Below are 23,595 nucleotides of genomic sequence, written 5' to 3'. Positions count from 1 at the left end.
TGATCAATAAGTCATGATGACATTTGCTGATTGATTCCTGATAAATTGATCGATCACAGAACAATGAAGTCCTTCCAAGATTTTAGTGGTTTTCTTCTTTTACAATATGGTACATGTCGTCATTTATACAAGAATTCACATATTAACAGGTCACGTGATCAATGACGCGGTGACGAGGCAACATGCTGCGGAGGCGATCAGCTAATCATCAAAACTAAGACTGAGTCTGACGTTGAAATAAAATATGAAAACATAAAACAGGAAGTGACATCTCACTGCAAACCCCCAATCACCTCTTTAAATAAAACAAACTAAACCAATGATGTTCCTGATCAATACGCAGTTCGGATATGTTTTTACTGATCAATACTCAGCTGGAGCTCAATAAGACACAATTTCAGAATTAACTCTGTCGCCATGGAGACTGTAAAGTCCAAGCTACAGCCATCGACCTGTCAATCAATCAATCAATCGATTGATCAGTCACTAGACAGAAAAAGAACCAGAGCCTCGAGTGTGGCCCCGGTCTACAGGGACCCCTGTACGTTGTCTATATGTCTATGTTGGTTCATTAACAATAAAGTGACAGATTATTGATCGTCATCAGACGACTGACACTGATCATGTAATTGGATCTGTCATCTGATTGTTCGATTGATAGGCAGGTGTTTGCAGGTGGAACTCAATATTCGCTGAGAGTACTCCCATTATTTTACAGAGTACTCACAGTAACCCCATTACTATAATGTGTTACTGCCCAGCACTGCTGTTGCCATGGAGATGCCCGTCAGACTGTTACACACTAAAACTCTTGGTAGTCGACCAGGTCAGTTTGAATAGAAACCGTCACAAAGTCCTGGTTTTGTCCCTGTGGGCGGGAACACAGATGATTTCAGTGTTATTGCTTCTCTCTGATTGGTGGACTGAGACATGGGGAGGGTCAGAGGTCGAAGGTCAGGAGCCGAACAGCTTGAAAAAAATCCCTGAAAGTTGATCCGAGTTCAGCACGGGTCTGCAGGAAGCTGACTGGTTCAAGGAGGGGGCGGTTGAAGGCTGAGAGCCAGTCAGTGGTTGTCTCTCTGTAAAGGGGGCGTGGCTGAGGCTAACATCACAAGTGCTGCCAGTCAATGGCAACCAGCGTCTGATTGGCCTCCTGAGCGTGACCGATGACCTCAGCGACGCCGTGCTGTCGCCAGAGACGCTCGATCTTCCTGTAACGCTCCAAACACAGGTGGAGGGGGTTCCCCCGCCTACAACAAACAAACAAATAAACAAAATAAATTGTACACAAACACAGGTGGAGGGGGTTCCCCCGCCTACAACAAACAAACAAATAAATAAACTACAAACTCAGAATTGGAACAGACCAAAGACAACATATCAATGGTTGTGGATGGACGGTGGAGAGAGAGAGAGAGAGAGAGAGAGAGAGAGAGAGAGAGAGAGAGAGAGAGAGAGAGAGAGAGAGAGAGAGAGAGAGAGAGAGAGAGAGAGAGAGAGAGAGAGAGAGAGAGAGAGAGAGAGAGAGAGAGAGAGAGAGAGAGAGAGAGAGAGAGAGAGAGAGAGAGAGAGAGAGAGAGAGAGAGAGAGAGAGAGAGAGAGAGAGAGAGAGAGAGAGAGAGAGAGAGAGAGAGAGAGAGAGGAGAGAGAGAGAGAGAGAGAGAGAGAAATGATCTTCACAACTGCATTAAAAACACACTATTCTGGAGTGGAAATCACTGCATGGGCTCAGGAACACTTGTGAAAACCATCGTGTGAACACAGTTCATCGCTGCGTCCACAAATGATGTTAAAACTCTCCAAAGAAGAAACCAGATAGAAACATGATCCAGAAACACCGCCGCCTTCTCTGGACCGAGATCATTGAAGATGGACTGAGGTGAAGTGGACAACTGTCCTGAGGTCTGATGGATCACAATCTGAGATTCTGTTTGGAAATCATGGACACTGCATCCTCCAGGTTAAAGAGGAGAGGGACCATCCAGCTTGTTATCAGCTCAGTTCTAAAGCCAGCATCTGTGATGGTACAGGGATGCATTAGTGCACATGGCATGGGTAGCTTGAACATCTGGAAGGAAGCATTAATGCTGAATGATATATTCAGGTTTTGGAGCAACATATGCTGCCATCCAGACAACGGCTCTTTCAGGGAAGGTCTTGTTTATTTCAGCAGAACAACGTCCAACCACATTCTGCACATATTCCAACAGCATGGTTCTCTAGTAGAAGAGTCCGCTGATAAACTGGCCTCCTGCAGTCCAGACCTGTCAATCATTGAAAACATCTGGAGCATCAGGACATGAACAATACAACAAAGGAGACCCTGAACTGTTGAGCAGCTGAAATCCTCTATCAGGCAAGAATGGGACCACATTTCACTTTCAAAACTCCAGAAACTGGTCTCCTCAGTTCCCCAACGTTTCCAGAGTGTTGTTAAAAGAAGAGTTGATGCAGCTCAGTGGTGAACATGATCCTGGAATAACTTTATAGAGACGTGTTGCTGACATTACATTTACAATGAGAAGATATTTAATAAAACAATAAAATGTCTGTTTCAACATTTGATGTGTTGTCTTTGGTGTGTTTATAATTAAATATGAGTTTACATGATTTACAAATCATCAGACTCTGCTTTTATTTACATTTTACATAGCCTCCAAACTTCTTTGGAAAAAGGGGATGGAAATAATGACAGAAACAAATAAATAAACAAACCAAACAAAACAAAAACAAAAACTCCACACAAACCAATAAAAGTAAATAGTAAAAGTATAACAACAATGAATAAATAGACAAAAAAATAAATAAATAAAATAAAATAAAGAATTATACCGACAAACAACACAAATAACATAAAAACTAATAAAGAAACAACAAAGAAAACACACAACAATCAACAACACGTACTTGAGGCCCTGGTCGGTTTCTCCGTAGTCATCGAGGTACGGAGGAGGATAGAAACACCCCTTAGTCTTTCCTGCAACAAACAACACCTGACTCTCTCTGACCCTGCACACACACACACACACACACACACACACACACACACACACACACACACACACACACACACACACACACACACACACACACACACACACACACACACACACACACACACACACGTCAGACACACATCAAAGTTAAGTCTCATAAACTGAACATGTGATACACAGTAGAGTCTACAGGTGTGTTACAAACAGGTGAGGTTAACAGGAAGGTCCAGTTCCAATCTGGCCCCCGACACAGGGTCCACCACAACACGTCTCTTTAAAGCACTGACCCTTCAGTTGGAGGGGCTTATCAAGCCCAGGTGCTCAGGTGTTCAGGGCCTCACCTGGAGCAGACATATTTTCTGTTTTCATGAACATTTGTGTTTAGGAGTGGACGAGCAGCTGCACCTGAGGAACGCTACATGTGCTGTTTCAGAGACGAGGATCTGATCAGGTAACAGAAATGTGGGAGGGACTTATTTATTCCATAAACCCTTCTTCCTCTCACAAGCTAGTGTCATACCTGAGTGTCCGCCGGCACCCACCTGGTTCTGTTGGTTCTGTTATAGAGAAGTGAGGGTGGCCAAAGCTCGCAGGTGTATCCAGAGCCTCCCCCTTCATTAACAGATGCCCCACGGCCCACAGTGTGAATCCACACAGAGTGGGAGGGGCCACCGAGTGTGCAAGGTGTCTTACCTGAGGAAGAGGCCGAGGCCGGCTCCACAGGTAAAGGTGTGGGCGGTGCACGCTCCAACGTCCTCTCCGTCCACCTCCGTCTGACAGCAGTAACTCTGAGAGCACAACATGGAGCCGCAGACCAGGCAGAGGGTGGGAGCTCGAGACTTATCCCCACCGGACCGGGGACACCTGCACAGGTAACACAAGGTTCATACACACCTGCACAGGTAACACTCACACACACAGCTGCAGGGTTCTGGTGTGTAGTGTGTTCTGTATATTGTGTGTATATATTGTGAAAAGTGTATATATATTGTGTGCATATCTTGTGTATACTGTGTATATTGTGTGTGTATACTGAGCGTATATTGTGTGTATACTGTATGTATACTGTGTGTATAGTGTGTATACTGTGTGTATACAGAGTGTATACTGTGTGTATACTGTGTACTGACGTGAAGCTGGAGGCCTGGTTGATCAGGATGCTGTAATCTTCTGGCAGTTCGATCAGTCGGTTCGACTCCCTGGGAAACCTGACGATGACTCCGCCCCCCTGCAGCATCTGTCTCACACCTGGATGACAACACCACCTGAACACACACACACACACACACACACACACACACACACACACACACACACACAGGGAATATGTTTTAACTTAACTTTGGTAACTGTGTGTGTGTGTGTGTGTGTGTGTGTGTGTGTGTGTGTGTGTGTGTGTGTGTGTGTGTGTGTGTGTGTGTGTGTGTGTGTGTGTGTGTGTTACCTGCGTATCAGTGGCTCCAGCAGTGTATGTTGGTTGTGGTGAAGCAGCAGCAGGTTGGTGGGCAGACTGAGGTAGCTGCACAGCGCCTCCCACTGACCAAGACCTGTAACTACACACACACACACACACACACACACACACACACACACACACACACACACACACACACACACACACACACACACACACACACACACACACACACAGGGTGTTTATTTTATTTTCAACAGGTCCAGACAGTCTGATGTGTGTTGTTGTGTTGTGTAGGTGCGTGCTGTCACCCAGCAGCTCAGCGGGGGGCGCTGTAGAGTTCAGGTGGTGGAAGAAGAGGGCAGCAGCTCGGAGGAACGGCAGCACACCGGATTTAACACAACGCAACAACTGCCACCCAGAGGACACTTCAGGTAACACACTGATCAACACACACACACACACACACACACACACACACACACACACACACACACACACACACACACACACACACACACACACACACACACACACACACACACACACACACACACAGAAACACACAGAAGTTAGTTAATCACATCGATCTGTGGCTTTGATCAATAAACAGAACTGTTTATTTACAAACAAAATATCGTTAAATGTTGAAATATTTATTGATGATTTAAAAAATGGAATACTGATAATCTGATAATCACCTGCCCAGGTGTTTCCTCAGGGTGCCGTACAGCCGACAGGTGAGCTCCTCCTCCTCTGATCCTCTACTGTCCTGATCCATACACACCTCCTCTGCACACAGACAGGTGAGGGGCAGACAGACAGGTGAGGGCAGACAGACAGGTGAGGGGCATCTAGACATATACTTGTGTGTGTGTGTGTGTGTGTCACCTGTGGTGGAGGTGAGCAGGATCTGAACCAGGTGAGCCACAGTAACCAGGTGAAGTAGGTGGAGGTGGCCTGAGTCTGCCACGCTCCGTCCTGATTGGTCCAGACTGTGAACTGCACTGTAGGACAACACGCTGTAAACCTGCAGAGACACTCAAAGTTAACTGGACCAGTTCAAATCAACTTAAACTGGTTGAACGGGGTTAACCTGGACTTAACCTAGACATGAACTGGTTAAACTCACCAGCAGGTGAAACATGTCGATGTCGAGGATACACGGAGTGTTTTCAACTTGAGAGTCTGGAACCAGAGCTGCAGCACAAAACACGCTAATTACACGCTGATGATACAATTTACATCTGTTCATCACTCTCTGTGTGTGTGTGTGTGTGTGTGTGTGTGTGTGTGTGTGTGTGTGTGTGTGTACCTGCAAGCAGCCTGATGAAGTGAGTGTGAACAGTTTTAAGTGGAGCTGCAGTCCAACAGGCTGAACTGAACCTGGTAACTGAACTTAGGCAGTCGTCCTGCAACACACACACACACACACACACACACACACACACACACACACACACACACACACACACACACACACACACACACACACACACACACATTGAGCTTGTTTAAATGGAGAACAATGGTCTGTTGGGTATTATTGTTCACCAAACTGAACATCATGCTTTAGACCAGCTTCCTGTTATAGAACAGCTTCCTGTTATAGACCAGCTTCCTGTTATAGAGCAGCTTCCTGTTATAGAGCAGCTTCCTGTTCTACAACAGCTTCCTGTTATAGAGCAGCTTCCTGTTATAGAGCAGCTTCCTGTTATAGAGCAGCTTCCTGTTATAGAGCAGCTACCAGGTGTGTTAGCAGGTGTTTACCTGTCGGCAAGGCAAACTTCCAAACAAAGGCTTCTCCTCATCCATCAGGAGGCGTTCTGAAAAAAACCCAACCAAAAAACACTGTCAGCATGCTTTGACCTGTCCGGTGTGTGTGTGTGTGTGTGTGTGTGTGTGTGTGTGTGTGTGTGTGTGTGTGTGTGTGTGTGTGTGTGTGTGTGTGTGTGTGTGTGTGTGTGTGTGTGTGTGTGTGTGTGTGTGTGTGTGTGTGTGTGTGTGTGTGTGTGTGTGTGTGTGTGTACCTATACTCTGGATGGTGTGTGTGTGTGTGTGTGTGTGTGTATACCTATACTCTGGATGGTGTGTGTGTGTGTGTGTTTACCTATACTCTGGATGGTGTGTGTGTGTGTGTGTGTTTACCTATACTCTGGATGGTGTAGGCGCAGGTGGACCAGCTCAGCACCGGGACTCTTGGGTCCTGCTCGTTGGGGTTCACTTTAAGTCCCACTTTGTAGGTGGACATGCTGAAGGTGGTGATCATCTCACTGACGCTGCTGGAGAACGGGTTGCTAAGGGACACAGTGACATCACTGCTGACGTCATCGACACATCATCATCACATTCACTGACAGCTGTAGCAGGTTATTAATCAAATCAATCCAAACAGCAGCTGACTCACTGTGGAGTGAAGTCAACTCTGAATCCTACTGGAACATCAGGCTCCGCCCCCTCAGCTGCACCTGGAACACAGATAAAAAAACACATCAACAAAACACGCAGAGCTGGGCGGGCGTGACTTGCTGCGACTCCTCCCACTACATGATTGACAGGAGACTAACCGTCAGACTGCTTCCTGTGGGTCGAGTGTAGTGCTACCATCAGTTGATTAGTTGTCTTAAGCCACGCCTCTAGACTGGGAAGGTCAAAACTGAGAAAAAGAATAGAGAGATCAGAGAACACGGGTTAGCATGTACCTCTGGTCAGGTGAGTGTGTACCTGAGGTCAGGTGAGCGTGTACCTGAGGTCAGGTGAGCGTGTACCTGAGGTCAGGTGAGCGTGTACCTGAGGTCAGGTGAGCGTGTACCTGAGGTCAGGTGAGCGTGTACCTGAGGTCAGGTGAGCGTGTACCTGAGGTCAGGTGAGTGTGTGTGTGGCAGCAGGGGGATCACAGTGTTGCTCAGACATTCACACAGAGGACACAGGAACTCTCCGTTCTCCACGTCGTAGCTGGTGTGACCTCTCAGACGCTGCTGACGTCTCTGCTCCTTCAGCTGCACCGCCTCAAAGTACCTGAACACATACACACACACATCATGTGGTCATCTATGACCAGTCCTGTGAGCTGCTAATTGGACAGCATGCAGCTGCAGTGTCTTACCTCTGCCAGCAGGCGGCGTGCATGATGTGTCCACAGCTGGCTGTGTGGATCCCCAGAGAGAGGTCGGGGTGCATGAACAGAGGCTCGTGGCGCTCTGAAACACACATTCACATCCATTAACAATCATTGACACTGACTGATGACTGGCTGTGTGATGTCAGAGTGTAGCTCCGCCCACCTGGATCAGGCAGGTTACGGCAGCGGTTTTTGGACAAAACGGTGGACCTCTGGACAAACGCTGCGAGCACCATAGCTCTGCCGTGACCTCTGACCTCTTGCTCCTCCTGACACAAGATACAGGTCACCAGCTGACGGCGCTCAGCCCCGCCCAGCCTCCTGGGACCAACGCACACCTGAGAGATACAGGTGAGCTCCGAACTGGGAGGACTGGAGGGGAGAGGGGGAGAGACAGGTCTACATATGTGTATACAGGTGTATACAGGTATATACAGGCGTATACAGGTATATACAGGCGTATACAGGTGTGTACAGGCGTATACAGGTGTGTACAGTGCACCTGTGTTCTGCAGCAGCAGACGTCGACGCCTCCAGCTCCTCCAGACTTTGCTGGAACAGTTCTTTGTTCTCGTTGATGAAATGTTTCTGCATCTCAGACATCTGAGCCATAATCTTCTCCCGCCGAAGCCGAGCCATCTCTGCCTTCCTCTTCCTCTCCGCCTTGTCTTTGTCTCTCACCGTCTGCACCACCCATCAATCCATCAATCCATCATTCCATCAATCCATCAATCATCCATCCATCATCAATCATCCATCCATCCATCATCCACCCTCCATCCATCCGTCCGTCCGTCCATCCATCCATCCATCATCCATCCATCCATCCATCATCCATCAATCCATCCGTCCATCCATCATCTGTCCATCCATCCATCATCCGTCCGTCCATCCATCCGTCCGTCCGTCCATCCATCCGTCCGTCCATCCATCCATCCATACATCATCCGTCCGTCCGTCCGTCCATCCATCCATCCATCATCCGTCCGTCCATCCATCCATCCATTCCATCCATCCATTATCTGTCCATCCATCCATCCATCCATCCATCCATCCATCCTTCCATCCATCCATCCATCCATCCATCCATTACTCCTCACTTTGTTTGTTCCTGCTGGATGTTTGTCTGACGCAGTCACAAACAAAGATGAACAGGAAGTGGTGTGAATGTCTCACCTCCTCCAGGCCCCGCCTCTGGCTAATGGTGACGGTGGAGCTGGACAACGTTCGTTCTCTCATCGTTTTGATGTTTGACACCATCTGTACACAAACAAACAAACAAACAAACATCAACAGTGTGAATGAGCATCAACACGTCTACAGGAGTCACGTCGTCCTCGGTACCTTGAGGATCCAGGTGATCATGTCCTTGTGGACCTCCAGGTGAGGAGCGTTCTGCAGACTCTCCAGCAGAGCCAGGACACTTCCTGAAGTACTGGGAGCTTCACCTGGACCTGAACATTAATTTACCAATAAACAAACAACAACACACACATCAACGATGATGTCATCCTCACAGAAACACACACGCACACACACGTGTGTACTGACGTGTGATCTTGCCGGTGTAGTTGAAGGTGATGTCATCGTCTCCACTGCTGTTCTCCAGCTGCTGCTGCTCCTCCAGCAGAGACATGCCCACCAGGTGGAGCACCTGTTACACAGAGTACACACAGAGTACACACGGTACTCATAGTACACACGTAGTACACACAGTACTCCCATAGTACACTACTCCCACAGTACACACATAGTACACACAGTACACACAGAACTTGCATAGTACGCACAGGGCCGGATTTACAAAGATCTCAAATAAAGGTACGGGACAGTGACACATTCAGGACCCGGGACAGCAAACCTAAATAACGGGACTGGTGGGAGATCCAAGCAGCAATAAGGTGGAATGACCCAGAGGCAGGAAAATGCTGAGTCGTAAGAAGTTTTTTTAATTGCTAGTATTTCGTGGCTCCTCCTTGTTGTTGGTTCAATCATTATTCAGTTCAGAAATATCATCGCTGACAAATGATATGTCAGAATATTTTTTTGCCTCCGTCGTAAAACCTTGTTCTCTACATATTCTCTGGTTTCCTGCGTCTCCTTCACAATAAGAGCAGCCGTTTCTCCTGATGTTCATCTGATTAAAACCTTCTAAAATACACAACAATCACTTCTCCTGTTTCTACTTCCAGGTTCAGTAAATATCATTGCGGGTGAGAAAGTGCTCCGCTGCTGCAGGGACAGCGGAGCACTTTCTCCAAAAGATTCCTTCAGCTCCGCTGTCACAAGGACAGATACAGGAGATCATTCCTGATACAGGAGATCATTCCTGATACAGGAGATCATTCTACATACAGGAGATCATTCCTGATACAGGAGATCATTCCAGATACAGGAGATCATTCCAGATACAGGAGATCATTCCTGATACAGGAGATCATTCCTGATACAGGAGATCATTCCTGCCGACCGCAATAAGACTGTACAATAACTCACCTCTGGCAAAATCCATCACATAACAATAACACTGTTGACTGTGTTTCTTGGTTGTTTGTATATAACATATATAGATACATACTGTACTGTATATACTGTGCATTTTATATTTAATATTTTTTACTGCTATTTTATTGCTTTTTATTATTCTATTATTATCTTATTGCTTCCTGTATGCTGCTGTAGCGGAAAAAAAATTCCCCTTGGGGATTAATAAAGTAACTATCTAACCAAACCTAACCTAAATTGTTCTATTTGCATATTTCCTCTCAGTATTGTACTCCTTCAGGTAGAAACGTCCAATATTACATAAGATGGAGGAAAACATGCAGAATGGACAACGTGTGTTAAACTGCACATTAGAAAGATGCAATCCTCGTTGCACATCGTTAGTAGATCAGCTTGGTCACATTTTTGGGGGTGGTGTGGAGTTTGCACCTGATTTTACTCACACAAACCTTCAGTAAATCAGACCCACAGATTACACAGTGCACAGAGTACATAGTACATAGAGTACATAGTACATAGAGTACACACTCACCCTCTGCAGCATGGACTCGGTCCAGCCCCCACCGCTGGGCTCCACGGCCCACTGTAGCACAGCGCCCTCTACTGCCAGCAGCACGTCACACTGCAGCAGGTTCACCAGGCTGCCGAACAGGGGACAGAGGGGGGGAGGGAGGGGAGGGGGCAGGGCTGCAAACACACACACACACACACACACACACACACACACACACACACACACACACACACACACACACACACACACACACACACACACAAAGGTTACCGTGGTGACCAGGTGATCTGTGGGTCCTGTGGATGTTTAGACAGGTGTTTTTACCTGTGTCCTCTCCGTTCTGTCTCCTCAGCTTCCTCTGAGCCTCCTCAGCCTGAAACAGCATCCGCACAGTTACCATGACAACATGCATCAGCAACATCAGAGTACACAGTAATCAGAGTACACACTCACCCTGGACTCACCTTGGACTGATCCGCTCTGCTGTAGTGATGGAAGTAAAGGTTGAAGTGTTTGTTCCACTCAGAGCGAAGTTCATACAGGCCACGCCCCGTCACACCTGGCTTCCTGTACAGGTACAAGTACACACAGTATGCAGTCAGTACGACACAGTACTGCAGTCACTACTGCAGTCAGGGAGAGGATGAATCATTGTTTAATTTGGACTGACAGATGTTAGGGTGGAGGAGTATTTAAGGTGGACTGACAGATGTTAGGGTGGAGGAGTATTTAAGGTGGACTGACAGATGTGAGGGTGGAGGAGAATTTAAGGTGGACTGACAGATGTTAGGGTGGAGAATATTTAAGGTGGACTGACAGATGTGAGGGTGGAGGAGAATTTAAGGTGGACTGACAGATGTTAGGGTGGAGAGTATTTAAGGTGGACTGACAGATGTTAGGGTGGAGGAGTATTTAAGGTGGACTGACAGATGTTAGGGTGGAGGAGTATTTAAGGTGGACTGACAGATGTTAGGGTGGAGGAGTATTTAAGGTGGACTGACAGATGTTAGGGTGGAGGAGTATTTAAGGTCGAAGTGTTGTAGAAAACAGACTGACTTGAAAGAAGCTACGCTGTCGATGACTCTCTCCAGACCTGTTTCCTTGTTCCCCTGAGGACACACAAACACAGTCTGAGAAACAGGTAGAAGGACAGACAGACAGGCAGGCAGGCAGACAGACAGACTGACTGACACAGACAAACAGGCAGGCAGACAGGTGTCTCACGTTCTCAGGTAGAGCCTTCACCAGCTCACTGTGAGCCATCGCTCTGATTGACAGCTGGTGGATGATTTCTCTTCTGACCTCATCGAAGGGCTCCACCTGTCCGACACCTGAAACATACCGCTCACCTGTAGCAGGCACACACGCACACGCACACGCACAGACACACAGACACACACACACAGACACACACACACACACACACACACACACACACACACACACACACACACACACACACACACACACACACACACACACACACACACACACAGACAGTAGGACCTCCCCTCTGGATTCTTCGATTTAGGTGTGAATTTTTTTAAGATAAAAACAGCAGACGGACTCACCGATTACCATGGCGATGAGGTGAAGCATCTCCTCGATCAGAGTGTTCTGTTGGACCAGGTCCTGTGGGACACAGTAGAGTGTCAGTAGAATCAGTAGAGCGTCAGTAGAGTGTCAGTAGAATCAGTAGAGCGTCAGTAGAGTGTCAGTAAAGTCAGTAGAGTGTCAGTAGAGTGTCAGTAGAATCAGGAGAGCGTCAGCAGAGTCAGTAGAGTGTCAGTAGAGTGTCAGTAGAGTCAGTAGAGTGTCAGCAGAGTCAGTAGAGCGTCAGTAGAGTGTCAGTAGAGGCTCAGTAGAGTGTCAGTAGAGTGTCAGTAGAGTCTCAGTAGAGGCTCAGTAGAGAGTCAGTAGAGTCTCAGTAGAGAGTCAGTAGAGTGTCAGTAGAGTCTCAGTAGAGAGTCAGTAGAGCGTCAGTAGAGGGTCACTAGAGTGTCAGTAGAGTCAGTAGAGTGTCAGTAGTCAGTAGAGGGTCAGTAGAGTGTCAGTAGAGCGTCAGTAGAGTCAGTAGTGTCAGTAGAGGGTCAGTAGAGTGTCAGTAGAGTCAGTAGAGTCAGTAGAGGGTCAGTAGAGGGTCATTAGACTGTCAGTAGAGTGTCAGTAGAGGGTCAGTAGAGAGTCATTAGACTGTCAGTAGAGTGTCAGTAGAGTGTCAGTAGAGAGTCAGTAGAGGGTCAGTAGACTGTCAGTAGAGAGTCAGTAGAGTGTCAGTAGACTGTCAGTAGAGGGTCAGTAGAGTGTCAGTAGAGAGTCAGTAGAGGGTCAGTAGAGGGTCAGTAGAGAGTCAGTAGAGGGTCAGTAGAGGGTCAGTAGAGAGTCAGTAGAGGGTCAGTAGAGAGTCAGTAGAGGGTCAGTAGAGGGTCAGTAGAGAGTCAGTAGTCAGTACTGACCTTGTTAGCCTCTCTGTATCTCTTCCTGACGTCTGCGGAGCTGAAAATGTGAAACAGTTCGAATCGACTCATAACGATCATCAGGAAGTGGTTTGGATCCATCATGGACGCCCCCGCCTGCATCACAACAGAAACACACATCAGTCACTAGAATCTCAATAGAATCAATCAGTAGAATCTCAATAGAATCAATCAGTAGAATCTCAATAGAATCAATCAGTAGAATCTCAATAGAATCAGTCAGTAGAATCCAGTTTTACCTGCAGCATGATGATGTCTTTGTCGAACATCTCCACTCTACACTTGACATTGTGATAATAATAGATCTGAAATAGGTAAACAACAACAACAGTGGAAAAAAAAACAAGAGAAAATAACAACAACAGGAAACAATATATTTATACTGACAGGTGCATGTCTGCTCGTGATCCGTCAGTATTGATCCTTCAGTATTGATCAGCAAGTCTGGACTCACCTGGTTGATGAGAGAGAAGCCGTTCCTCCTCCACATCCCAGCATGCACCTGGGCACAGAGCACGAGGCAGCGGAGGGGGAGCTCAATGAGGAGGGGGGGGCTGAGTTCACCCTGAGGACAGATATAAACCCAATCAATAATGATTAATCAATTCAGTGATCAGTGAGGAGGAAGACATGTTACTGACCAGAGGGAGCTGCTCCGGGAACCGAGATGCCACCTCCGTCCTGCTGAGGAGAACATGGAGACCTGAGGAGGAGGAAGAATGATGTATTGATTACTGATCTCTCTGTATTGATTACTGATCTCTGCGTATTGATTACTGATCTCTCTGTATTGATTACTGATCTCTGCGTATTGATTACTGATCTCTCTGTATTGATTACTGATCTCTCTGTATTGATTACTGATCTCTGCGTATTGATTACTGATCTGTGTATTGATTATTAATTACTGTATTTTAATGTATATGAACAGCAGGTGGAGTTTTGACACCACTGGTAGGCAAACACTGGCCCGTGTACCCAACCCGGCCTTCTGATGTTAATCTCCTGCAGACAGCAGGAACGCATGTGCATACTGTGTTTGGTAGGTAGGTAGGTAGGTAGGTATATACTTTATTAATCCCCGAGGGGAAATTTTTTCGCCACAGCAGCATACATACAGAAGCAATAATAGAAACAATAGAATAAAATAATAGAATAGAATAATATAATAGAAAAGCAATAAAATAAAATAGCAGTAAAAAATATAAATATAAAATATAAAATGCACAGTATATACAGTATATATACAGTACATTATATATCTATATATATTATATACAACAAACCAATAAACACAGTCAACATATATATATGTATATATATACATACAGTACAGTATATATCTATATATATATATATATATATTTTTTTTTTTTTGTGTGTGTGTGTTTACCTGCCAGCAGCCTGCAGACCGGCAGGTGTATGGACACTTTGTCCTGAGACACCTGGTACCTGAACGTCTCCACACAGTGACTGGCCAGACTCAAGCTGATTGGCTGTTCCCCGTCTGGGAGGCCGCTGTGACAGTGACTGAGTGCGCTCAGACACTTCCTGTAGGCCTCAATCAGCACGCGCTCCTGACACACACGCACAAAACTGATCAGTTATTGATTGATAGTGATGTGATGTGATGTGATTGATAGATTGATAGTGTGTAACACGTTGTGTGTATGTAGTGTGTAGCCTCACATCAGTGGAGCACCACTCCTGGATCATGGAGATAATGTGAGTCAGTTTCATCTGCAGGGTGAACGCTGCCTCCCACTCAGGCTCCATCTCTATGTGCTGACCTACCTGTCTCACCACCGGGTCCATACCCTGAGACAGAGACAGGGGCAGAGAGACAGAGACAGGTTCAGATGGACAGACAGGCTGCATCTGTGCAGGTAGCCTTGCAGTTTGTCTCAGGGTTACCTGCATGCACTTGAGCAGCTCCAGAAAAGCATCCAGACCTTCTAGAAACTTCCGTCTGAGCTGATCGCTCCACTCAGAGGGAGGACTGATCAGGACGTACCTGCAGACAGAGGAAGTGGTGTGTCTGACAGGTGTCTGAATCGTGTCTGACAGGTGTCTTACTCGTGTCCGACAGGTGTCTGACAGGTGTCTGAATCGTGTCTGACAGGTGTCTGAATCGTGTCCGACAGGTGTCTTACTCGTGTCCGACTCGTGTCCGACAGGTGTCTGACAGGTGTCTGAATCGTGTCTGACAGGTGTCTGAATCGTGTCTGACAGGTGTCTGAATCGTGTCCGACTCGTGTCTGACAGGTGTCTGACAGGTGTCTGACAGGTGTCTGACAGGTGTCTGAATTGTGTCCGACTCGTGTCTGAATCGTGTCTGACTCGTGTCCGACAGGTGTCCGACTCGTGTCTGACAGGTGTCCGACAGGTGTCCGACTCGTGTCTGACAGGTGTCCGACTCGTGTCTGACTCGTGTCTGACTCGACAGGTGTCTGAATCGTGTCCGACAGGTGTCCGACTCGTGTCTGACAGGTGTCTGACAGGTGTCGTGTCCGACAGGTGTCCGACTGTCGAATGTCCGACAGGTGTCCAACAGGTGTCTGAATCGTGTCTGACAGGTGTCTAAATCGTGTCTGACAGGTGTCCGACTCGTGTCTGAATCGTGTCTGACAGGTGTCTAAGGTGTCTGAATCGTGTCTGACAGGTGTCCGAATCGTGTCTGACAGGTGTCTGAATCGTGTCTGAATCGTGTCTGACAGGTGTCTAACAGGTGTCCGAATCGTGTCCGACAGGTGTCCGACTCGTGTCCGACAGGTGTCCGACTCGTGTCCGACAGGTGTCCGACTCGTGTCCGACAGGTGTCCAACAGGTGTCTGAATCGTGTCTGACAGGTGTCTAAATCGTGTCTGACAGGTGTCCGACTCGTGTCTGAATCGTGTCTGACAGGTGTCTAACAGGTGTCTGAATCGTGTCTGACAGGTGTCCGACTCGTGTCTGAATCGTGTCTGAATCGTGTCTGACAGGTGTCTAACAGGTGTCCGAATCGTGTCCGACAGGTGTCCGACTCGTGTCCGACAGGTGTCCGACTCGTGTCCGACAGGTGTCTGAATCGTGTCTGACAGGTGTCCGACTCGTGTCTGAATCGTGTCTGAATCGTGTCTGACAGGTGTCTAACAGGTGTCTGAATCGTGTCCGACAGGTGTCCGACTCGTGTCCGACAGGTGTCCGACTCGTGTCTGACAGGTGTCTGAATCGTGTCTGACAGGTGTCCGACTCGTGTCTGAATCGTGTCTGACAGGTGTCCGACTCGTGTCTGAATCGTGTCTGACAGGTGTCCGACTCGTGTCCGACAGGTGTCTGAATCGTGTCCGACAGGTGTGCGACTCGTGTCTGAATCGTGTCTGACAGGTGTCCGACTCGTGTCTGAATCGTGTCTGACAGGTGTCCGACTCGTGTCTGAATCGTGTCTGACAGGTGTCCGACTCGTGTCTGACAGGTGTCTGAATCGTGTCCGACAGGTGTCCGACTCGTGTCTGAATCGTGTCTGACTCGTGTCCGACAGGTGTCCGACTCGTGTCCGACAGGTGTCCAACAGGTGTCTGAATCGTGTCTGACAGGTGTCTGAATCGTGTCTGACAGGTGTCCGTGTCTGACACAGGTGTCTGAATCGTGTCGTGTCTGACAGACAGGTGTCCGACTCCGACAGGTGTCCGACAGGTGTCCGACTCGTGTCCGACAGGTGTCTGAATCGTGTCCGACAGGTGTCCGACTCGTGTCTGAATCGTGTCTGACAGGTGTCTGACAGGTGTCTGAATCGTGTCCGACAGGTGTCCAACAGGTGTCTGAATCGTGTCTGACAGGTGTCCGACTCGTGTCTGACAGGTGTCTGAATCGTGTCTGACAGGTGTCTAACAGGTGTCTGAATCGTGTCCGACAGGTGTCCGACTCGTGTCCGACAGGTGTCCGACAGGTGTCCGACTCGTGTCTGACTCGTGTCTGACAGGTGTCTGACTGGTGTCTGAATCGTGTCCGACAGGTATCCGACTTGTGTCTGACTCGTGTCCGACAGGTGTCTGACAGGAGCCTGACTCGTGTCTCACTTGAGGTCTCCGATGAGGCTCTGGACTCGGCCGAACTTGAAGGCCTGCTGGGAGGTGTAGCGGTCGAACTGGAAACGTCCCTGCAGGTCTCTGTGACGGAGGTGATCCACGAAGGTCCTGATGATGGTGGTCATCAGGTTCTCCTCCACCATCAGCATCCGGGCCTGCAGCACACACACACACACACACACACACACACACACACACACACACACACACACACACACACACACACACACACACACACAGAGAGAGGTGTGTGTGGAGGTGCAAAGGAGGAGGACGAGGAGGAGGAGGGGTACTCACCATGGTGGGCACGGTGAAGAGCTGCACTGACAGGGAGGTCACTGACACTACTCGCTCATGGTCGTCCTCCATGAAGTCTGTCTGCAGGCGTCTGTAGTTCTGCAGGTGGACACATGTCACCTCAGGGTCAGAGGTCGCTGCTGGCGTATTGATCAGGTGTGTTGATCAGGTGATCAGGTGTGTTGATCAGGTGTGTTGATCAGGTGTATTGATCAGGTGTATTGATCAGGTGTGTTGATCAGGTGTGTTGATCAGGTGTATTGATCAGGTGTGTTGATCAGGTGTGTTGATCAGGTGTATTGATCAGGTGTGTTGATCAGGTGTGTTGATCAGGTGTGTTGATCAGGTGTGTTGATCAGGTGTATTGATCAGGTGTATTGATCAGGTGTGTTGATCAGGTGTGTTGATCAGGTGTGTTGATCAGGTGTATTGATCAGGTGTATTGATCAGGTGTGTTGATCAGGTGTGTTGATCAGGTGTGTTGATCAGGTGTGTTGATCAGGTGTATTGATTAGGTGTTACCTTGGCAAACTGGATAGCGAAGGTCTTCTTGTACTTGACGTCCATGAGGAGGCTGTTCATCAGCAGCTGGTGGTAGATGTTCCTCGCTCCTGCGGACACACACCAGGTGATGTTACCTGAACCCTGTTACATCACTACCTCTGCAGACGGACTGATTGATTGATACTGACACGTGATTGGCTCTGAGTGGTTACCTTTCCACATCTTAGAGTCGTTGAGCATCAGCCGGTCGACTACTGAGGAGTTCTCTCCCCCTGGACCTTTCTGTAGGCCCACCTGACACAAGACCCTCCGCAGACCATCTGCAAGAACCCAAACAGTTACTCGGAGCAGCAGTGACACCCACTGAGGGATTGTGAGTAATGAAGTCCAGACGTACCAGAGTACTGGATGATCTGTCCCAACCAGCCCAAAGCTTTCAGAGCGAAGCACTGATGAGCCACAACAGACGAGTGCATCACCTGAACACGGAGAGGCTTTGATTGACGGCTGGTGTTCCTCTGTGTGAGCAGGTGGGAACAGGTGAGGACAGGTGAGAACAGGTGTGAACAGGTGAGGACAGGTGAGAACAGGTGAGAACAGGTGAGGACAGGTGAGGACAGGTGAGAACAGGTGAGAACAGGTGAGAACAGGTGAGGACAGGTGAGAACAGGTGAGGACAGGTGAGGACAGGTGAGAACAGGTGGTCAGTGTGTATCATGTTAAAACTCACCACTATCACAGACTTGGCCTGTTCACAGAACTGGAAGTCTCCATATCGAACCGACTTCCTGCCCTGCACACACAAATAATATTTAATAAATTATTTAATATAAATATATAATAATACAATATTTAATATAAATATACAAATATAGGGCGGTGCAGTGGTTAGCATTGTCGCTTCACAGCGAAAAGGTTTGGGGTTCTCCGTGTGCCTGCGTGGGTTCTCTCGGTTCTCCAGCTTCCTCCCACCATCCAGAAACATGAACCTCAGGTTAACTGGTGGTTCTACAAATGTCCCTGAGGTGTGAATGAGAGCGTGAACGGTCTTTGTTTCCGTCTGTCTCTATGTCCTGTGATGGACTGACCACCTGTCCAGGTGAACCCTGCCTTTGCCCAATGTGAGCTGGGATAGGCTCCGCCCCCCGTGACCCTGTTCAGGATGAAGCGGGTATAGATGATGGATGGATGGATATAAATATAAATCAGTCAACCTGCAACAGGAAATTGCTGCTTTCACCTCTGAAATGCTCCTCCTTCAGAGCCGCCATCTTGAACCTTTTATTACTGTGTGTGAGTGTGTGTGAGTTTGTGTGTGTTTGTGCGCGTGTGTGAGAGAGTGTGTGTACTGACGTCTCGGTCCACGGTGGTGGCGAAGCTGACGGCTTCTTTCTGACTGCAGCTGACGGCTTTCTGCAGCGTGTAGATCACCTGTTCATACGTGTGGACTTCATCATTGAACAGCATGCAGTAGTAGGAGTCTCCTCTGTCCCTGCACGCGTGCGCACACATACACACATATATATTACACACACACACACACACACACACACACACACACACACACACACACACACACACACACACACACACACACACAGAGATAGGGTAAGTATGAATACACACTTTACTGTGAAGTTATTGAAGTGTTGTGTATGTGTGTGCGTGTGTGTGTCTCTGTGTGTGTGTGTGTGTGTGTGTGTGTGTGTGTGTGTGTGTGTGTGTGTGTGTGTGTGTGTGTGTGTGTGTGCGCGCGCATACGGAGGCTCTAGTCCTGCAGGTAGACTGTCCTCCTGGTTCCAGGTCAGCAGGTCCACAGCGTACTTCAGGATGATGGAGAAGATGCTGTAACCGCGGGCAACCATATCAGCAGGAAGCTGAGATACAGGGTCCTGTAGGGACAGACAGGACATGGTGACCAGACGGACAGACGGACGGACAGACGGACGGACGGACGTCTCACCTCCTCTGTGTCTCTGATGTCTGTAGGAGTGTGTTTCTGGCAGTAAGGACCGTTCTTCCAGGCTTCAGAATCTCCACAGTCACAGAAACCTCCTCCTCCTGATGTGGTCATCTGAACACACACAGGATGCGGGTAGGTGTAGGTGTGTATGTGTGTGTGTGTGTGTGTGTGTGTGTGTGTGTGTGTGTGTGTGTGTGTGTGTGTGTGTGTGTGTGTGTGAGAGAGAGAACTTACCCTGTATCGATGCTCTTTGTGAACACTGCCGAGGAAACACTGCATGCACAGAACACATGTAGGGTCAGCTGCACACTCCCTGAACACACACACACACACACACACACACACACGGTTAATACATGATGCAACACTGGGTTGCCTGTACAAGTGTGAGTTACCTGGATAGGTGTGTGTGTGTGTGTGTGTGTACCTGGATAGGTGTGTGTGTATGTGTTACCGAGATAGGTGTGTGTGTGTGTGTGTGTGTGTGTGTGTGTGTGTGTGTGTGTGTGTGTGTGTGTGTGTGTGTTACCTGGATAGGTGTGTGTGTATGTGTTACCGAGATAGGTGTGTGTGTGTGTGTGTGTGTGTGTGTGTGTGTGTGTGTGTGTGTGTGTGTATGTGTGTGTTTGTGTATGTGTGTGTTTGTTACCTGTACAGGTGTGTGTGTGTTACCTGGATAGGTGTGCGTGCGTGTGTGTGTGTGTGTGTGTGTGTGTGTGTGTGTGTGTGTTACCTGTACAGATGTGTGTGTGTGTGTGTGTGTGTGTGTGTTACCTGTACAGATGTGTGTGTGTGTGTGTGTGTGTGTGTTACCTGTACAGATGTGTGTGTGTGTGTGTGTGTTACCTGCAGGAGTAGGTGGGCTCTCCCACCTTGAAGACATGGCCACACAGCGGTGATGGCTTGTTGTTTTCCTGCAGGAGAGCCAGGCCAGCCGCTGGCTCCTCCCCCAGCAGGAGCCACTCCAGAGGAGCAAGGAGGAGCAGCTGAGAGGCCAGCTCCTCCCTCTGCTCCTCCCTCTGCTCCTCCCTGCTGCTGACCCCACTCGGCCCCAGGCAAAGGATTCTGGGTACATACACGGCCAGGTGATGGTACACCTCATGCTGCAAGTCAGCTGCCTCCAGCCACCGCTGAGGAGGATAGAGAGGAGGAGGAGGAAAGAGAGGAGAAAGGAAAGGAGGAGAAAAGAGAGGAGATGGACGAGGTTTATTAAATGTATATTTTCAGTGATGAAGATGATACAACAACCTAGAAGAACTGATAAGATCAATATTCAGTCTGTGGGATCAACTATTAATCTATTAAACATTTATTTAACCGCATCACCAGGCGTCACGTCCCCTTAACGCCCCCGTGACGCCGTTAAGGGGACGTGACGCCGGTACGTGACGCCGTTAAGGGGACGTGACGCCGTTAAGGGGACGTGACGCCGGTACGTGACGCCGTTAAGGGGACGTGACGCCGTTAAAGGGACGTGACGCCGGTACGTGACGCCGTTAAGGGGACGTGACGCCGTTAAGGGGACGTGACGCCGTTAAAGGGACGTGACGCCGGTACGTGACGCCGTTAAGGGGACGTGACGCCGTTAAAGGGACGTGACGCCGGTACGTGACGCCGTTAAGGGGACGTGACGCCGTTAAAGGGACGTGACGCGCGGTTAAGGGGACGTGACGCCGTTAAGGGGACGTGACGCCGTTAAAGGTTAAGGGGACGTGACGCCGGTACGTGACGCCGTTAAGGGGACGTGACGCCGTTAAAGGGACGTGACGCCGGTACGTGACGCCGTTAAGGGGACGTGACGCCGTTAAGGGGACGTGACGCCGGTACGACCCGTTACGGGCGTGACGCCGTTAAGGGGACGTGAGTTAAAGGGCGTGACGGGTGACGCCGTTAAGGGGACGTGACGCCGTTAAAGGGACGTGACGCCGGTACGTGACGCCGTTAAGGGGACGTGACGCCGTTAAGGGGACGTGACGCCGGTACGTGACCCCGTTAAGGGGACGTGACGCCGTTAAAGGGACGTGACGCCGGTACGTGAAGGGGACGTGACGCCGTTAAGGGGACGTGACGCCGGTACGTGACCCCGTTAAGGGGACGTGACGCCGTTAAAGGGACGTGACGCCGGTATGTGACCCCGTTAAGGGGACGTGACGCCGTTAAAGGGACGTGACGCCGGTACGTGACGCCGTTAAGGGGACGTGACGCCGTTAAAGGGACGTGACGCCGTTAAGGGGACGTGACGCCGTTAAAGGGACGTGACGCCGTTAAGGGGACGTGACGCCGTTAAGGGGACGTGACGCCGTTAAAGGGACATGACGCCGGTACGTGACGCCGTTAAGGGGACGTGACGCCGTTAAAGGGACATGACGCCGGTACGTGACGCCGTTAAGGGGACGTGACGCCGTTAAAGGGACATGACGCCGGTACGTGACGCCATTACACCTGTCCCTTGTTGTCCTTCCCTCCCTGCTGGATTTAGTTTGTGTGCTTAGTTTGTTTCAGTTTGCTGTCTGTTGCTGCGTCTGTTCAAACCCAGAGAACACGAACCACTTAAACTGTGACGCCATGGCAACCGGGTTCTCCAACATGGCAACAGAACATGAATTTGGTTTCGAAAATTACAGAAAAATGAAAAATGTCAGTTCCAGTTTTGACCGGTTCAGTTCGGTTTCCTGCCACGTGACCAAGAAACAACCGCAGCTGAGGATGAACAAACATGGATCACAGCAGCTGTCAACAACAGTAACATACATGTGTTGAGCCTGAAACACAGACTCATCGTTTCTGAACTCTTTCTGTCACGTTGATGCTGTTAACTCCTTCTTCTTCTTTTTAATATTCCGGTACCGGTACCGGTACCACAGCTTCAATAGCGGTGGGCTATTGTTATTGTTGTTGTGACCGGTGTTATGACACAATCCGACTTCATATCTTATCAACTCAGTCAGATGTCGTCACTGTATTGAGACGGAGTCACCTGTTCGGACAGGTGTGCGCACCTGAGCCGCGTTCACGTGCCGGTGTGTGACGTCGAGCTGTGACACGGAGCCGAACAGAATCGGCTGTAACACCGGTGTGACGGTAAATAAACGGTAAATAACCATTACAGAAGCGTTTGAAACGGGCCGACATGTTGGACGAAGCCCGCGGCGGGAGTCTGAGCGGAGAGCGCGCGCTGACAGGTGACAGCAGCTGGTTTAATCTCAGCCAGATGTTTTTCACGTCTCAGCGTTAGCGTTAGCATTAGCATTAGCACGAGCCGCAGGCAGACCCAAACACCGCGTCCAGCCGCGGAGCAGGAAGTACCGGCACACCGTCAGCGGGGCTGACAGCTCCAGGAGCCGCTTACCGACGCCGTGTCTTTGGCGGAGAAATTCAGGAACTCAGAGCATAAAGCTGACGGTGGATCTCTGTCAGACTCGGCCGCCGCCATCTTTCCTCCCTCTGCTCTGTGGCTGCTGGCACAAGAAGAACCCGGAACCGGAAATGATCAGTGAGGAGTGGCGGCGGCTTATTGGGACTGACATTTTTAGAACCAGTTTCACATAATAGAAATTTATTTGCACAAAATAAATCAAGACATTGACTTTATTTTAAACGGACTTTTTATTCACTTTTACTTTTAGTTTCATGATGTTCCTCCTTGTGGAGATGTGTCCAGAATATCGTCCTCTTTCCTCTGAACGACTCAGCTGAGACTCTGATCTGCTGCTTTTGTGCTCCAGTTGAAGAAAACA

At 48.9% G+C, this 23,595-nt stretch overlaps 1 protein-coding gene across 4 annotated transcripts; it reads right to left on the bottom strand.

Annotated features, from left to right (window-relative positions):
• Nucleotides 1-68: 68 nt before the first annotated feature.
• On the bottom strand, nt 69-23,326 carry ubr2 (ubiquitin protein ligase E3 component n-recognin 2). Of its 4 annotated transcripts, XM_069723746.1 has the most exons (46): nt 23,208-23,326; nt 20,705-20,988; nt 20,093-20,171; nt 19,859-19,969; nt 19,657-19,787; nt 19,249-19,387; nt 18,626-18,688; nt 18,293-18,413; nt 18,108-18,215; nt 17,914-18,002; nt 17,392-17,490; nt 17,086-17,249; nt 14,942-15,041; nt 14,717-14,845; nt 14,421-14,604; nt 13,669-13,730; nt 13,482-13,592; nt 13,267-13,332; nt 13,007-13,123; nt 12,122-12,182; nt 11,775-11,899; nt 11,607-11,659; nt 11,015-11,117; nt 10,875-10,923; nt 10,569-10,723; nt 9,083-9,185; nt 8,876-8,985; nt 8,708-8,791; nt 8,034-8,215; nt 7,695-7,903; nt 7,517-7,610; nt 7,267-7,428; nt 6,978-7,066; nt 6,818-6,878; nt 6,559-6,707; nt 6,181-6,236; nt 5,726-5,822; nt 5,543-5,610; nt 5,302-5,440; nt 5,112-5,202; nt 4,722-4,852; nt 4,441-4,549; nt 4,127-4,261; nt 3,690-3,860; nt 2,908-3,009; nt 69-1,250 (listed from the first exon to the last, which is right to left on the bottom strand). In XM_069723746.1, the coding sequence occupies exons 1-46, from the start codon at nt 23,289-23,291 to the stop codon at nt 1,109-1,111; spliced, it is 5,271 nt and encodes a 1,756-aa protein (XP_069579847.1). In that variant the 5' UTR covers nt 23,292-23,326; the 3' UTR covers nt 69-1,108. The 4 variants fall into 4 exon arrangements, with proteins under 4 accessions (XP_069579847.1, XP_069579845.1, XP_069579846.1 ...); XM_069723744.1 differs by having other exon boundaries at nt 19,859-20,171; XM_069723745.1 differs by having other exon boundaries at nt 4,441-4,543; nt 19,859-20,171.
• Nucleotides 23,327-23,595: the final 269 nt, after the last annotated feature.

This window comes from Brachyistius frenatus, unplaced genomic scaffold (genome assembly GCF_029030835.1).
Source record: "Brachyistius frenatus isolate BFR_SWC_R1_liver_20210118 unplaced genomic scaffold, ASM2903083v1 Contig_344, whole genome shotgun sequence".
Lineage (NCBI taxonomy): Eukaryota > Metazoa > Chordata > Actinopteri > Embiotocidae > Brachyistius > Brachyistius frenatus.
Note: the sequence above shows the minus strand (reverse complement) of the source record. Positions and strands in the feature narration are given on the sequence as shown.